The following is a 17,489-nucleotide window of genomic DNA, read 5'->3' on the forward strand; positions in this document are numbered from 1 at the left end:
CAAGGGCTGATGGGAGTTGTAGTTTAGTATCACCTGGAAGGTCAAATGTTCTCCACTCCTGCCACAGCACTAAAACCAGGAGCCAATCACTCAAAGAAGCTGACTAGAGGTGTTGCGTTCACAAAGTAAAGGAAGGACTGGACCCTGATTAAAAGCAAGACACGAGGCTTTGACCAGCAAGGCTCTCGGAAAAAGTGCGTCCACCACACCCCTCACCAGGCCATTTTATTAGCAAAAGAATCTTTTACACAGTGCTCGTAAGAACCAATCATATTTCCTCTGATCATTTCATCAAACCCCACGTGGGGGAAAAGTTACACTACAACACTAATTAGCATGCATACATTTTTGGGGTAAATAAACTGAGAACTACAAAGGGGTAGTAAATAACTTGAGAACTACAAAGGGGTGGTAAATAAGTTGAGAACTACAAAGGGGTGCATCTGGCAACCCCAGAGGTGAGAAATAAACATGATAAGAAGGATGGCCAGAAAGACCAGATCACTACCACCTTCATGTGAGATCTGTTTCCTGGCTCCAAGATTAACATTTTAAGATTATATATAAGAAACTACATCAAAGAAACTTGCCTACTATCTTTATGGCCCAGGAAGCCTGCCTGGCGAAGCAACTGCTGTGTACGTGATTTATGAAGAGAGAAATGGGCAACAGAGGGAAAAGGGCATGAAAAGGGCATGAATGTAGAATCTTATGGGATTTAATCAGAAATTATCGTCAATATATCAAACCCAGTCAACACAATGTCTTCATCGTGGACACAATGGCTTGATATATATTCTATAATTCCTCATGGTAATCCCATCTGATCCCTACATAGAGGGAGATTGGAGACTGACAAAAGGGAAATGTTCCATGCTACATGCAATTTATTTAACGAAATCATGGCACTAGTGCATACCCTCCTACATTTCTCCAGTGAAAATAGGGAAATCCCATTCCGTAAAGAAGATTTTACTGTTTTTCCTCACACATCTTACTGGGTTGCCCCAGCCACTCTAGGTAGTTTCTAACATATAAAAACATCATCATCATCATCATCATCATCATCATCATCCCACCCATCTGGCTCAGTTTCCCCAGCCACTCTGGGTGGCTCCCAACAGAATATAAATAAATAAATAGTGATAAAACATCAAACAACAAAAACTTCGCTATGCAGGGCTGCCTTCAGACAGTTTGGGGGTTGGATAACCCCATACCCTCCAATATTTCTCCAGTGAAAATAGGGACGTCCTAAAGAAAAGAGGGGCATTCTAGGATCAAATCAGAAACTGGGACGGCATCTCTAAAACAGAGACATCCCTGTAAAATAGGGACACTTGGAGTGTCTGCTAGTGGATGGCCCAGGACAGTATCTGAGACGGGTTTATTTATTTATTCAAAATTCTTTTTCAGAATTTTATGCCCTCCCAAGAAAACTCACAAGGCAAAATACAATGTAGTCACAATCTCAAAATACACAATAAACTCCTGCAATAATTAAAACTCCTGATGGATGGTGGTAACCCTACTGAAAGATATTTCTGCGTATCAGTTTCCACTGGATCTTTTGTTCTTTTTACTGAGATATATAAAAGTTTATTTAAACCAAAGAATCAAACTCAAGTTTTCTATATTATAACAATCTCCAGGATAATGTACATGAGAGCTTGGGGGGAAAACCCAAAGGCCAAAGAGAATGGATTTTTAAGGAAATTATGAGAGCAACTCAATACTGTCAAAAGAACAGCTTTATTTAAGAAGAAAGAACGAGCCAGGGAAGAGATTGACAGACAGAGTTTGTGAAGAAGGAACAAAAAAGCTCAGGTCAAGGAATAGACTGCATATATTTATAGAATTGGAAGATTTCAAATGGAAAGTGGTTTTGTGTATGTTTTAGTATTTGGAAAGGGCTGCTAAATATTCTGTCCAATCAGTTATTTAGTATTCTTATATACTGTAGTATAAATATTTGGTATTACATGGAACAAGGCATGCAGTTTTAAAATTTCCCTCCAGTCCCAAGACTACAAAAAGCCCAGTACAACATACAATATGGAGCCATCAGCTATACTGCAAAGCAACAACATAAAACCAAACTCATGGAAAAACAGAGTGAAGCAAAAGAGTATTTAAGGCACTCTTAAAGCCCTTTAATGATCCCCACTGCCAGTGAATTCTAGAGGCATGGAGTCATTATAGAAAAGGCCCTCTCCCCCTAGTATGTGATGAGAAAAACCTTCTTCCTAAAATTCTGGAGAGCTGCTGCCTGTCAAAGTAGACAGTAATGAGCTAGATGGATAAACCATCAGATTTGTGGATTTCCTGGAAACATGTGGGCAGGTGGCACAGGAAAGAGGATTGGGGGCTTTTCGTTTGATCCAGAAGTTCCTATGTACCATGAAGGCCAAGGTACTTGAAACACTTTCGATAATTCATCAATTGATAGTTCTGGTACATATGGCACAGAACTGAAGGAACATAGGAAACTGTCTTATACTGAGTCAGATCATTGGTCCATCTAGATTGGTACTGTCAACACTGACTGGCAGCATCACTCCAGGGTTTCAGGCAGGAGCTTTTCTCACACACACCCCCCCCCCCGAAGCTTGTAGACTCTCCTTCATTTGAAATTTTTAAGCAGAGGAGGTGCTTTAATTGAGTTTCATTCATTTCAGGGGGGTTGGACTAGACCTACGGACTAGATTCTGTGATTCTATGATTTTATTATTCTGCAAACCACCACCACCCCCCATTGCTCACTATTTTAAATGTCTTAAATGTTTCAATCTGTCTTTAAACTGTTTTGAAATGTTTTAGTTGGTTTTAAAATGGTTTTAAACGCTGCAAATATTATGTCTTTGGTTTTGGCTGTTTGTCATCCTGTGCCCCTTTGGGCAGCAGAGAAAATTGGTGAATAAAATAAGTAAATCAGTATTGCCCTGATAAGAATCTGCAAATGCATTGATAAGCAATGATCTCCTTGAGACCACCTGAAAGCTGCTTTATAACAAAAGAGGCTGATATTACGGCTCAGTAGTTGGGAACAGATCTTTGGCACCTTGAGCTGCCCTTGTGGAAAGCTGAGAATCCCGTCTGTCTTTGTGGCCTCTACAATTAAAAGCGAGAACTATCCCGCCCCCCTGGGCACATGTGAGGCCAGCCACGCCCTGCAGTATGCTGGTTACCCAGCTGAGTGGAACATGACCAAGACCAAGCCACAAAGAGGCGTGGGTGACCTTCCTATGGCTCTGTCCGGAAAAGGCTGGGCAGAGTTTCATGGCCGCTCAAGGCACATCTTCAGCGAAGCATGCACAATGCCTGTTTAATGTTCTAGCAAACAATCCAATCTAATCCCACATGGTGTTTTGTTTCATGTGGGGGGGGGGGTTTAAAAAACAACAACACCAAAATGATTTTGCTTAGTGACTTGATTTAAAGAAAAATTATCCAATCAAACATATACAAGACATGCCATGTACAGTGGTACCTCGGGTTAAGTACTTAATTCGTTCCGGAGGTCCATTCTTAACCTGAAACTGTTCTTAACCTGAAGCACCACTTTAGCTAATGGGGCCTCCTGCTGCTGCCGCGCCATCGGAGCACGATTTCTGTTCTCATCCTGAAGCAAAGTTCTTAACCTGAAGCACTATTTCTGGGTTAGCGGAGTCTGTAACCTGAAGCATATGTAACCTGAAGTGTATGTAACCCAAGGTACCACTGTACTCCCTTCCCCCATCCATCCATCCATCCATCCATCACACCTACCCAAATAACTGACCAAGCTGTAGTTGGGGCAAATTTTCCCTGTTACACAAATTTTTAGAGATCCTTTCATGATTAAATAGGAATCCAGCTGCCCCAAAACATATTCACATGGGTGAGACATCAAATGAAGAAAGCAAAAGTTGTTTTAAAATGGGGGGGGGGGGTTTCAAGCCTGAGGGCCACATTCCTTTATGTGTAAACTTCTGGGGGGCACATGACAGTAGAGGCTGGGGACAGAGGAATAAAGTGGGTGGGGTGACATATGTGATTCTTAGTTTTGCACAAAAGTCTACATTTCAGCTATGCAGGAGTCAGAGCTTTCTACACACAAATCTCACCAACCAGGCAAGAGGGGAGGCCTATTCCAGCCAGGCAAAACCACTTGAGGAAAGAGCAGAGTAGGGATGTCAGAGAATTCCATCAGAAATGGAAATGGGAACAGAAATTGCTGCAGTTTGCATGTTTGTCCAATGTCCAGAATGCGAATCACGCAAGCACATATTAGCATCATACACCATTGTTGTTATTTTAATCCACAAACTTCACATAAAGAATTACGTTGTTTTCCGAATTGTCTTTTGACATTTCCTCCCCATTGAAATGCATTGTAACTAAGTACGTAATTAATTTGTGTTTGTTTTAACCATAGCAGGTAGCACAATGAATTATGTAAGTTTCAGTGGAAAGAAACTAAACTGCAGCTGAATGGAAACAGCGTTGACAGGACAAAATTCACTGCCTCCTGGCATTCCTTAGAACAAGGCTGGTGAGAAGTGAAGTCTCCAGAGAAGAAGGCCCAACAGCTGGATAGAGAGGCCCAGAGAGCTGTGTTAGGCCCCTTGGCTTGAAGTTCCCCTGCATTTTTAAGAGTCGAGCAATAATGTCATGCAAAAAGCACTGCAGAACATGCTTTGGGTTCTGACAGTGCTCATTCCATTCCCTGGTGATCTGTCTGTGCTGTTGCATCTGTAGACCTTGGCAGTTTTCAGCTCTTCATTAAAACCCTGTCACTCCTGCTTACCCTCCTCCATTGCTAAGGCTTTAACTTCAGTGATGGGTGACCTTCCCCTAGTCAGGCTTGAGGGGAGAGGAGCACAAGATTATTCTCCCTGAAATCAGAAAGTAGCTCATTCTCCCCGACAACCCAAAAGCCAATTCAAAGCTGTTTTAGATACTGGTGTTCCCCCTAAGATTTCCTTGAGAGCATGGTGTCGTCCAATCCCTCCTGCAACCTGTCTTTGAAAGTCCCAACAGCCCTCACTTTCACCCACTCACCTGCCTCCTCCCAAAGAGCCACGCATGCCTCTCTTGCCGCTTTTGTTCTGCTGGCACGCTGTGTCCAAGGAACACTAAGTGTTGTGGCTTTCTCATTGTTATTAACGCATGGCAGTAGCACTGGGAATTTTACAGTTCCCAGGGCTCCTGGCAAGGGTGCCGACTTGCCCCTCACATTGCAGGGGCACATCACATGATGCATCATGTTACATGCCATGTGACACGTCGCCATCCCCACCTAGCACTGGGCCAGGACACGCAGGTATGCCGCTGCCGCAATGCCAGCGCTTGGCCTCCTCCCTGCGTGACATCAGGCAGGGCCACATGATTTGTGAGGAACCCAACCCCCTCCTTGAAAAATTAGGGGAGGCTGAAGACCCCTTGGTCCCCACCACATGGCGCACCTGGCTCCTGGCTAGGGCCATTGTTCAGGGATAGCCATGGGGGTTGGAGTGGAAAGTGTTTTGTCCCTCCCCCTTATGTTAGTAGTAGGAAGGAGGAGCAGCAATAATAAGAAGAAATATGTTCCCATTTCTGGAAACCACAGGACGTGAAGATCGCTCTTGTGCTTGAATCCAGCCACCGTGAGAACAGCATGCTGGACTTGATGGGCCATTGGCACAGTGCTGGTGAAAAAGTAACCGCCTACCATCTTAAAGTGCCCAGAAGCACTTGTTTGAGTTTTAATATGCACATAACCAACAGCTATTACCAATAGATTGTGGGTGGGGTGGAGTAAATCCTGGTTGAGCATTTCTGGGTTGCGCTCCATGGCAACCTCGAAGTAATGGAACATGTTACTTCTGGGTTTCACCACTTGTGCATGTGCAGACGGTCAAAATGATGTCACACACATGTGCAGAAGAGGTGAATCACGACCCGTGCACGCGCAGACGCGGGTTGCATTCACTTCAAGATGCGAATGGGGCTCCGGAACGGATCCCGTTTGTATCCAGAGGTACCACTGTAGCTGGAATTTGTCATCCCCCCCAAGCAGCCTGAATTCATATATTCAAATTTGTGTGAGTGCTCTATGCCTCCCCTACTTTATGTGCCTGGCAATGCCCCTGCTCCTTGCACCCGACACATAGCCATGGCAGCATGCCAAGCATCAGAGATGAGAGTGAGGAGCGGATGAAAGAAACATTCCTCCGTTCTTTGGACTAGCATGAAAGGTGATAGAAAGGGGCCTGAAGGTCAGGAGCAGGTGGTCCATAGGCAGGATGAAAGGGGATTGCAATCTAAGGAAGGGGCAAACATTTGGAGGTCATGATACTGCTTGTGCATTGCAGTGAGCATTATGAAGCATGCTTCATAATGTCCAAAGCACCTTTGAAGCAAGCTGCATCAGTGTTGACCCTTTGCACAAGTCCCTTCTTTGACTCTGTGGAATCAATGGAAACCAATCTGGGTGATCTCATGGTGATATGTTGTCCAGGCCCAGAAACTTCCAAGAGGGATCTTTCATAGAGATTCAAGCCTTCAACAGACAGGCTGATAATGATCGGTCTCTGGATTTACTGTTGCTTTATATTGTATTTTGTATCCTGGTATTGTTTTTCCCATGCTTGTAGCTGAAGGAAGGAGTCAAGCTTTCTTGGTTGACCAATAAACTAAGCTGAAACTAATACTGTGTGTATGCTTGTGTGACTTCCACAGTACATTTGCTCCCAGCAAGCCTCTGCCAGTTTGATTCATGTGCATAACTCCAGATAGCTCTGGTTCTGCATTCCAGAAAATGCCATCCCGTGCTCCACACACATATCATTTACTCGGTTTTAAAAAGATGCTCTGCTATCCCAATTTAACAGATCAATGGACAGGACAGGACATGATTACAGACAGAAAGAGGCGTGGAAGGCCTCCTTCTCCTCCAATCCCACAGAGGAACCTCCATCTGCCCAGTTGCTGTGTTGTGAACCATAAAGAGAAATTAACAAGAGGGCTGTAGCCTTGAAGTACCACCCTGTGCACATTTATAAGTCCCAATGTGGTCTGTCATTGACAACAGATTGATTTAAAATGCAGGATAAAAAGTTGCCAAGCACAATAAAACACCTGCAACAGTTTTAAAAGGAGCAGGAGAAATGTCCCAAGACTAAGGGCCATGGCCTGCTAAATTCTACTCAGAGTAAACCCATTTAAATCAATGGACGTAAGATAGTCATGTCTATTCATTTCAGTGGGTCTCTTCTGAGTAGGGCTAACACTGCATGCAACCCAAAGTTACAGTTCCCCCAAGAAAATGAGTCCCATTATCCTCACCCAGCAATCTTAGCAATCCCAAATTGTACGCTGCTGGAAATTTATTCTGCATTTGGGGGTGGGGGTCGAGAAGGAGCTTCTTTTGAAATTTTCAAAGAAAGCTATATTGAATAAAACAAATTTTGTATTATTACAAATGACTATAAGGAAGATTTCCAGGACCACTTTTCATTAATCATAATAACAAAGGAGACTTGGAGAAGCACTCTCAGCTAATCAAGGAGAAGCACTCAAACACTGGCCACATTCACACCATGTATTTAAAGCAGCATTAGACCACTACAAACAGTCATGGCTTCCCCCCAAAATCCTGGGAGCTGTAGTTTGTTAAGAGTGCTGGGAGTTGTTAAGAAGCCCCTGTTCCTTTTACAAAGCTACAATTCTCAGAGTAGTTTTGTTATGTACTGAGTTGAATAGGATTCAGAATGCAGCAGTCTGATTGGTCCTAGAACAATAGGATTCAGAATGCAACAGTCTGATTGGTCCACAGGAGCCACCCGATCCAGCTCCAGGTGGAAGTGAATTCGCAACCTGATTGGCCTACAGGAGAATCCTGGAATTAGCCAATCACGTGGGGCCCATTGTGTAACTAATGTATATAAAGCAGACATTCTGGGGGAACTCCCATTCCTCCTCACCACTATGAGCTGAATAAAGAACATGAAATCCACTCTCGACTCCGAGTATATTTCAGGTTTAATAGTCAATACCTCTTTACAGAACTATAGGCACAGTCTACTCCTGTTCCTCCACCATCATCACCACCAGCAAGAGCAGCTATCTTCATCTCAGCATCATAATTTATAAGGGGAGAGCCTTTTGCTGTTGGGAACTGGCTCCCAGATGGGAATGTGGCCCTTGATCCCAAACAGAGTCTCCACCCTTTCCCTAAACCAATGGTTCCCAAACTCCCACCCACAAGACCACTTCAGAATTTTTGGTGGTCTTGGCAGACCACTTAACGATTTTTCTGCCTGTCGCAGCCATCACACCTTGCTGTGCTAGATGCTGTGTGATTTTTAATTGTATTTTTATTGCTTCTTTTATTCCTCATACTGCATTGCATTGCATTACAACTTGCATTCCATCGAACTCAACTTGCAACACAGTAAAACACAAGAAATAAAATCAGCAATAAAATACAATTGAAAAAGATCAGTATGGGTACCTAATGTGGGCAGAGCTGCAAACCCACTTGAATAAAGCTTGCCTACCCCTGGAGGTCGATGGACCACAGATTCGGGACCCCAGTCCTACAGAATCATCATATGGTTTTTAATCCCTGCTGTCCTTCAATATTCTGCACCAGACAGTTGCACACACATAGTTGTGGCCATTTTTCACTTCTCACTGAGACACAATTTTTAACTTGCTTTATTGTGGATTTATTCCTGCCTATGATTTTGGACCTTTGCAGTGGTATTATCCATTTGGAAAACTGCAATCAGGGCCTTGAAACCCTTTTGAGGTGTTATCATCCGAAGAAGATTTGGGAATCCATGACCTTATCCGGAAGCCTATTGTGAGCTGCTTAGAGCACCCTTCAATATGATAATAATAATTTACTTTTTGTAAGCCTTGCTGAAACGTACTCTTTGCAAGTGTAATGATACTTGTCAGTTGCTTAGAGCGTTCTTTAATATGATTCTTGTGCTATGTGGTTCTTTGTAAGCCTTGCAGAAATGCACATTTTGCAATTGTGATAATACGCTGCCTATTTTATTGTAACTTCTTTTCACCAATACATGGTTGTTACATTTGTGCACATATAGCTATGTCCGTTTTTTCATTTCTTACTGTACTACAATTTTTAACTTTCTTTATTAAGGGCTTAGTTCTCCCATCCCCTCTCTGTCCCTGAATCCAAAAGGGAGCAAAATATATTAGCCAAGCACAAGGAATTTTATTAAACACATGGGAGGCCTGAAGTTCAATCTCAGTGAAAGGCTGAGCATTTGGCTATTTGCTGAAATTCCAGGATCCAGAGAGAGATAGAGAGAGAACAACCCAGAAATATCTCCTTGATCAATTTCAGAAGAGTCACTCATGGTGACTGCCAGCTACACAATTTTTTTCCTGGATAATATTGCCAGCCACCAGTATAAAATACCAAACATGTCCAGAACACATGGCAGACCAAATCAATTGTTCATGTTCTCAGCTTTGAAAATATGTCAGCAAGGTTGAAAGGGCCCCCAATCCAGGGCACAACAAATTTGCTCTCCTACAAGATCCGTTATTCTTTACTCAGTCGTGTTGTTTTTAACCTAAAACAAATGTTTCAGTTGTGCAGCAGCTGAGGACAATGGATTATCCAGATGCCAGGGAGAAAATTCATTTCCTATTTAGACCCTGAACATGTTGCTATGGGGAAGAAAAACATCCACACAAATGACTCGATTTGCTGAGCATCTACATTTCTATTTGTTTTAGAGAAAACGTGATTTAGGCTTAGATGAGGGATGTGTGAAAAAATCCACAGAGTGATTCTATAGAATTCCTGCAGAGGAACTTTGCAGTGAAATCTGTTATCTGAATGTTTTGCCACAAACTTTGGCAGAGAATTCAAATGGATTCTCACTGTTTATGTTTCATGCTGCAGGTGTGCATGACCTACATTGACTGTGTATGCAGCAGTTGAAGACTACAAATGCCATGGTGCAGTGAAACTTTGATTTACGCCACAATCCTATGGGCTGCCATAGTTTGAAGAGCAAAAAAGAGGACACATCTGCTGACTTCTGCTTTTAACTATGGATCGCTATGATGACTCTCATTTTATATACTCATGAAAAAGAGTATGTGTCCTGGAAAAAGAGGACATATGGCAACCAATGTCTACTCAGAAGTAAGTACTACTGAGTTCAATGAGACTTACTCCCAAGTATGTGTATTAAGGACTGCAGCCTACAAACTATGTGCGCATCTTAATAAAATTACAGATGCAAAGCATGATGGCATTTTGGAAAATTAAATCCCAAATTCTGCTTAAGGGGAAATTATTTCTGCTACAACCCGTATCTTGAGAGGACAAGCCCACAGGTTGGTCCTTTCTACACAATGTAGGAATTGTGCATTTGGTATTATGGAAAACTGATGTGGACAGTGCCAGATTTACAAACCATAGCTTAGGGCCCCACTCTATTGGGGGCCCCCAAAAAAATTTAAAGGGAAAAAAACTGGATGTACATTTCCAAAATATAGGATAAAAAACAAATAAAATAAAACCTACATACAGCAACAGTGTTTTGTGTTGTGTAGGCTCCTATGATACCTATTAGGTCCATAAATTACCATATAGCATATATTCAACACAAAAAAACAGTGACAATTTGTTGTTGACAAAGGACAGCTGGACATATAAAGGGCCCCATTACCTTCAGTAGCTTAGGGCCCCATCAAACCTAAATCCGGCCCTGGATGTGGAAATGTGAAGAACTGAACTTAAGACTGTAAAAATGAGAAACTGAGAGAAACCGAAGTTTACAAATTTGCCCATCCCTACCTGAGCTATCCCCTAACAACACCCCTGGGTATTTCCTGGCTCAGATGACAACATAACTCCATCTGCCTTAAGGGAGGATGGCATGGACATTTCAGGCAGCAAAATATCATGGGCTGGCTCTGCAACTCTTGTCTGGCTCCCTGGCAGCCACTTCGTTGCAAACCGCTAACCTATGGAAGTAAAACTAGTGCATGTCACTCAGCAAGAGGGCGCAAATCAGAAAGGCCATTTGACAATAGACGGGGATAATATAGGCAAAACACACTAAGAAGAATGATTACCTTTCCGGGCTATTCGGATGCAATTCAGCCTCGTTTCCTAACAGGGAAGAAAAGAGAGAATCAGGTTTTACTGGTCTGTGAAGCCTGGTTTTTCTTTCCTTTTCTTTTAACAACTCTGCTTCAAAAGTGGGAAGGGAAAACAACACTCTGTCGAAGCTTTATGCAAACTTACTCTGTATTTTTACAATGAATATTGTTCTGCCTGCTTGCATCCCATCACAGTTATTCCACCAGAATGCAATACATGCATTCCTTTAAATAAATAGCAATATGAACATGAAAAACCCCATTTTACAACCAACATACTCACACACACCACACAACATGGTGTGTGCAAGGTCGCCATGCCCCCCAGCCCCCTCAGTGAAAATTTGGGGGGCCCTTGGGTCCCTGCCCACCCATACCCCCAATGGCCCCCCTGATGTTGGTTATGGCTTATGGGAGCTGAAGCCCTACAATATCTGTAAGAAAACAGGTTCCCCATACCCAATTTAAAAGCTGGTTCTTAAATCGTAATGATGCCATTTGCAGTGACACGCAAAGCTTGCACAGGAATTTGCTCCATAGCATTGAATTCCTTTAGATTTATGGCCTATGGATAGAAATGAATACACCATACTATTCAGTGTACAGCATAAGATGACATTTTTTCCTTAAAAATTATATTAAAAATTGGGGGTCACGAGCTGGAGGCAGACAGTGGTTATTTGGTGTGTTATTTGTTGCTGTGGCCAGGGCTGGTGTTTTTTGGCTGTTGCTACTCTGGGCTACACCCTCCCCATAAAAAGCTCAGTAACTATGGGCAATCCCCCCCCAAAAAAAACTCAACAACTCTGAGCAATCTCCCCCCATTTTCTTCATTTGGAGTCCCCCCAAAATAGGGGGGCGTCTTATACACAGAGGCGTGTTATACACGAAAGAATATGGTAACCTCTCAGGTTGATAGAGAGCCATCTCACTTGCCCAGCTGAGAAACCATTTTCTTCCTCACTTTTCTTTTCTTTCCTGCACTGCCTGTCTCCTCCCTCTCTATCTCGCCTGCCCAGTGGGATTCCTCAAGCACCCCCCTGCATTGCCTGCCCGCCTGCCAAAATGCCATGCTAATAACACAATCACTGCAGATGGAAGAATGAAAATGAAACAAATGGGCATCATTTTCCTTAATGTGCATAATCTATATCTACTCATTATGTTAGGATTCCTTGTTGTGCCATTTGGGATATTTGGATGCTGGGTGCATGAGAACCAGACCGCAGCAATAAGGAGGAGGCTGGAAAGAACTTCAGCTGGGGCATAAAGCTTTCCAAGACATCCTCCCCTGCCTGCTCATACAGGCAGCTATTCTATTCTCCCTGCAGCTGGACTGTGAAATTAACAGCTTCTGTCAATCATTACCAACCTGGGGTCATTACAGTTCTAAGAATTCGACCGGCGCTCCACATATACCAGTATCCTGCTTCCCACAGTGACTAAGTCAGATGTCTTTGGGATGGCCACAAGCAAGGCATGGATGCAACAATGCTATTACCAGCAATTAGTGCTCAATAGCACAAAGGAGACATGCAACAAAATGTTGCCTCCAAGCCACAGTGTTCCTGTTCAGAAGTCCAGGCAGCTAACCATGCCCTTCTCTAGGACTAAGGAGTTCATGGAGGCCATTCCAAGGTTTAGTGGCTACTGAGCACACTCAATCCATATTGTCTCCCTGCTCCCCATCTTTGTTTCTTTGTTCAGATAGCTTTTTAAAAAATATATATATCAAGACATTTTGGGGCATGTCAACATGTCCACCTAGTTTCTGGGTAAGGGTTATAGCTCAGTGCTGAAGCATCTGGCTTGCAAGCAGAAGGACTCAGGTTCAATTCCCAGCATTTCCAGGTAGAGTTCAGAAAAAACTCCTACCTGAAATCCTGGTGAGCTGCTGCCAGTCAGTGTAGACAATACTGAGCTAGATAGATCAATGGTCTGACTTGGTATAAGGCAGATTCCTATGTTCTTATGATTCTGAGTGGCCCCATTTGGCTCCATTCTTATTGGCACTCACTACCCAAGTTTGCAATTAGAGGAACTGCTTCTGAACCTGGAGGTTTCGTTTACCTAGCTAACAGCCTCCAATGGACTTAGGTTGCATACATTTAAAACACAGAGACACACCTTGAAAGAATCCTGGGAGCTGCAGTTACCCCTCACAGAGCTATAACTCCCAGCACCCTTAACAAACTACAATTCTCAGAATTTATTTATTTTTATTTATTTTTTAGGGGAGAGGTGTTTTAAATTTATGGTGTGTATACTGCTTTATTCTCCATGAATTTGTCTAACCCTGTTTTTAAACTAACATCACTACTGTTGGTTTCTGCTCTCTTCACTGTGCAGCGAAGTGCTTGTCACGAGGCAATGTTTACATTCCACAGTCAGAGTTGCTGTTGGAGTTTCTCACGGGAAAGGAGACTGGATGTGACGTACACTGGTTTCCTGTTTTTCACAGTTCTCTCTGTGCTTCAGAGGAGAGAGGATGCCTCTCTGCTCCTTGCAGAAGCAAGATGCTTGTTTGTAAGCTCTTAGCATTGAAGTGTAAATAAAGTAAAATAATGTAGAGTATGTGGCACGTACTGCTCATCATTCCGCTGTGCTCAGGACTCTGCAAAATCAACAACTACATCTGTAGCACTGATAATTGTGCGTTGTTCATAGAAGCACTTTCTCTGGTCTGTTCTGAAAACTGCTCTCATCAATTTAATTGGGCAACCCTGAGTTCTTGTATTATGGATAAGGTGGAGGGAGGGGAGAGAAACTTTTTTTCTCGTCCATTTTCTCTACATAGTGCATAATTTTAGAAACCTCTATCATGTATGCCCCCAGTGATCTCTCCCCTCCCAAAACTAAAAAACAACAACAACCCAAATGCTTTTAATGGGTGTAGCCTGGAGGAGGCATAAAAGTCCTCAATCTTCTCCAAACATTGGTTGTAGCAAGTAGCTCTTTTGGAGCTGTCCATGGTCCTGTAACATTTGAATTTCCTTGCTTCCAGAAAATAACACAGAACATGAACCCAGAATGTCCTGGGTTCAATCCACGGCATCTCTAATTGAAATGATCAGTTAGCAAGCATGTAGTGGGAAACAGTCTGAGGCTGAGACCCTTGAGAGCTGCTGTTCATCAAAGCAGACAACCCTGGGCTCCATGGACAAAAAATCTGACCTGGTCAAAGGCAGCTTCCTGTATTTGAATTGATGGATTTATATTTAATGGCAACCCTTCCCGCTTCTTTGCCAGCTCTCTCTGGCAGCACACACTCCTTCATGTGGCTCTACAGCCTTCGACTTCTATAGGTGTGGCAATACATTGCCTGCCCACTTCTGCACCCCCAGTGGCTCAGATGGAAGCTGCAGAAATGTGTCAAGTCAAGGCATCAAAGATCCTCTGGAGGATGCCCCCCGTTGTTCCAGCAGTCACCTTGAAAGAGATTTGCCCAGACGTGGAACAGAACCTCGGGTTAGTCAGATCAGATTTGTCTCTGCAATGAAAGCTGGGCTGTTGAAGCCAGGCCAAGCTTGATCGTCTTGCAGATTAGGACAGAACAGCCCACTGGGGCAGCTGCAGGGGACAGGCCTGGAGTCCTTGGAGGACATCTCCTAATGTTAGCAGATGCAAGGAGTCGCTGCAAGAAAGGGTGTCAAATGAATTGTCTCTTGCTGAGATGCCTGAGCAAGATCCCCACCCTTCTCCCTCTGTAGACAGCCTGAAGAAAATCCATGTATTCTCATTTCCAATGGTGCAGTCTGATGATTTTTAGACTTTGGACTTAACGGTCTTACATACTCTCTACCCCATCACCACCACCATTCCAAAGATAACAAAGGGGGAAGGACCACAGCTAAGCATCAGAAGGTCTCCTGCTGATTCTGCTGCCCCCAACTCCTGCCCTGATGGCACCGCTGCTCACTTCCTTGCTAGAAAAGGCAAGGATGTCTCTCAGGTCCAGGCAGGAAGAAGCAGAAGCAGCTGAGATTGGACATTAATGACACACAGACACAGGAAAGGGGGTGTAGCTCAGTGGTGCAGTGCAGGCTAGTCTATTTGGCGAATGGGACACTATACCACCAGCCACCATTGCAGTGATGATGCACTAGTTTTGCCCTTGTGAAATGCAAGGTCCAATCCTCAGCATTATTGATTTCTAAAAAAAATCCCAGGGGGCTGAGCTGGCCCCAGACAATCAGGTTAAGATCAGTCAGTGTTAGCTCCCCACTTTAAGTTCCAGCTGATCTGGAAGCAGCAGTGCCTTCTTGGTGGTAGTCCCAGAGCTCCAAAATTTCCAGAGGTTATGGAAGGCCATCAGCTGATCACATTTTAATCCAACACATTGCTACTCACCCCTTTGAGATGGCTCATGGCCTGGAAGTAGATGAGATAGGCCTTCTTGGGCTCCAGCGGTGGATTCCAGTAGCCGCTGTAGGTTTGGTTGTCCCCTACCGTGAAGGGCTTGGCTTCTGTGAGGCTGCTGGGGGGCAGCTCGGCTCCAAAGTAGTGAACTGAGCCACGGGACATGGCATCATCAAAGGTTAGGGGCACCGGAAAGCATTCCTGGCCCCCCACCTCCCGCTTGACCTTCCTAGGCCTGTCTTCTTCCACAATGACTTGGTATGTGCTGGGGACACAGTCCAAGGAAGCAGGTTGGAGAGAGAAAGAGAACAGAAAGGGGTGAAATCAGATTGTTTCACAGAATCATAGAACTGTAGAGTTGGAAGGGACCCTGAGGATCATCTAGTCCAACCCCCTGCAATGCAGGAATATGCAGCTGTCCCATACGGGGATCAAACTTGGAACCTTGGTATTATCAGCACAAAGGCTCTAACCAGCTGAGGCATCCAGGCTGAAATAAATCAGAATGCTTTGAGATTAAGGGGGTTGGCACCTGCACTTACAGCTGCCTTTTCAAACCCTTGGAGAATAATCCAACCAAAGAATTCCAGGAACTGTAGTCTTGTTGAGGGTGTTGGGAATCATAGCTCTGTGAGAGGTACGCTACAATTCCCAGGATTCTTTGGGGGGAGCCATGTACAGTCAAATGTACAGTCAAATGTACAAATGGGAGTTTGTGGCTTGCCAATGCCCGTCTATGCTGGAGTCTACTGGTTATACCATCATCCTGCAGACACTGGATTACAAATGTTCAGCCTTACTGGCAGAAGATCTAGTGGGTTTCAAGTAACTCCTGGAAGCAGAGGTGCCTCCATCCCCTTTCCCCGCATGATGATAATTTATTTAACAACATTTCTATGCTGCCCGATTTTGTAAGAAACAGGAATAGCTAGCAAAGGGAGATGATGCATGGCTTGGCTAAGGAGTCTTAGAAGAGGCGGCTGCCAGACTTAAGGCACAGAGCTTTGAGGATGATGCACTCGTGTTTCCTTGCTGCCAAAGTCAAGGGAAGAGGATTCCATCCAGCAGGTGCACATGGGATGCAAAGACACTTGCTCAAGACATTCAAGCAAGAGCCCCAGGAAATCCACAGAGGCGCTCTCTCTCTCTCTCCCTCCCTCCCTCTCCCTCTCCCTTTCTCCAGACTCCACGGCTGTGACCTGCAGGCCAAGCGCAGCTGATCTCACACACACACACACATCAGGCCTGGCAGGCTGTAGGTTATATATAATTAAAGATGCCAAGTCAGAGGCACTATTTGTAACTTTCTCTACCCTTCAGCCAAGAGCAGAAAGGCAAATAACAGTGTGTCAGAAGGGACTGTTTAAATGCCCCAAAGCATTCACAGGCAGGTTTCATACTATGGCACAGACCGCGTTAAAACCAGCGCTTTTCAAAAGGGACGCATTAAATCAACAGGCAAACCTTTGCCATCTTTGGAAAAGACAGGTGCTTAGGGTGGGGAGGGATGTGTGTTCAGTGGGTGAATTAAATCTCGCTCGCCAATTCTCAGCATTAAAGTCTAATTACAAAGATGGCAAAAAGGAACGCTGTCAGCCATATCCCTCACATTTCCATTCTTGCTCTGTTGTGGATGGCTCTCAATCGGATGTGTAGTAGTCTGGGGTTGCAGGGGGTCAAAGACTTGTTACTATTTCTGCAGCATGGTCCCTGGAAAGTGAAGAACCGTATGGTTTCAGTATCCCTAAATGGAGCATACAGAACAGCTCCTCCTTGGAGTTCCTCCTAGCTGCCTTCTTCAGAGTGACTCTACCAGCCAATCCTCAGTTACTGACTCACCTCCTTTCACTATGATTGGCTCCTATAAGCCAGTAAGTGTGAGGAGATTCCTCCCTAGAGGCTAAAAAGCTCCTTTTTCTGTTACATACAATAGAACTTTAAGGAAAGCAGAAGTTGAGTTACCTTGGAAGAAGAAACGAGAGCACTCCAAACTGGGTAAATGACATGGG

At 44.1% G+C, this 17,489-nt stretch overlaps 1 protein-coding gene across 9 annotated transcripts in view; it reads right to left on the reverse strand.

The window, feature by feature from the left end:
* Positions 1–17,489, reverse strand: part of PTPRU (protein tyrosine phosphatase receptor type U) — a 379,961-nt gene that overhangs the window by 94,790 nt on the left and 267,682 nt on the right. For all 9 annotated transcript variants that reach the window (XM_079985896.1, XM_079985895.1, XM_079985889.1 and 6 more), the window contains exons 12-13: positions 15,472–15,745; positions 11,095–11,131 (exon numbers count right to left, since the gene is read on the reverse strand). In XM_079985896.1, the coding sequence (XP_079842022.1) occupies positions 11,095–11,131; positions 15,472–15,745 (311 nt within the window). The remainder of the gene's footprint in view (positions 1–11,094; positions 11,132–15,471; positions 15,746–17,489) is intronic.

The sequence above is a fragment of the Podarcis cretensis genome (assembly GCF_951804945.1).
Source record: "Podarcis cretensis genome assembly, chromosome: 8".
NCBI lineage: Eukaryota > Metazoa > Chordata > Lepidosauria > Squamata > Lacertidae > Podarcis > Podarcis cretensis.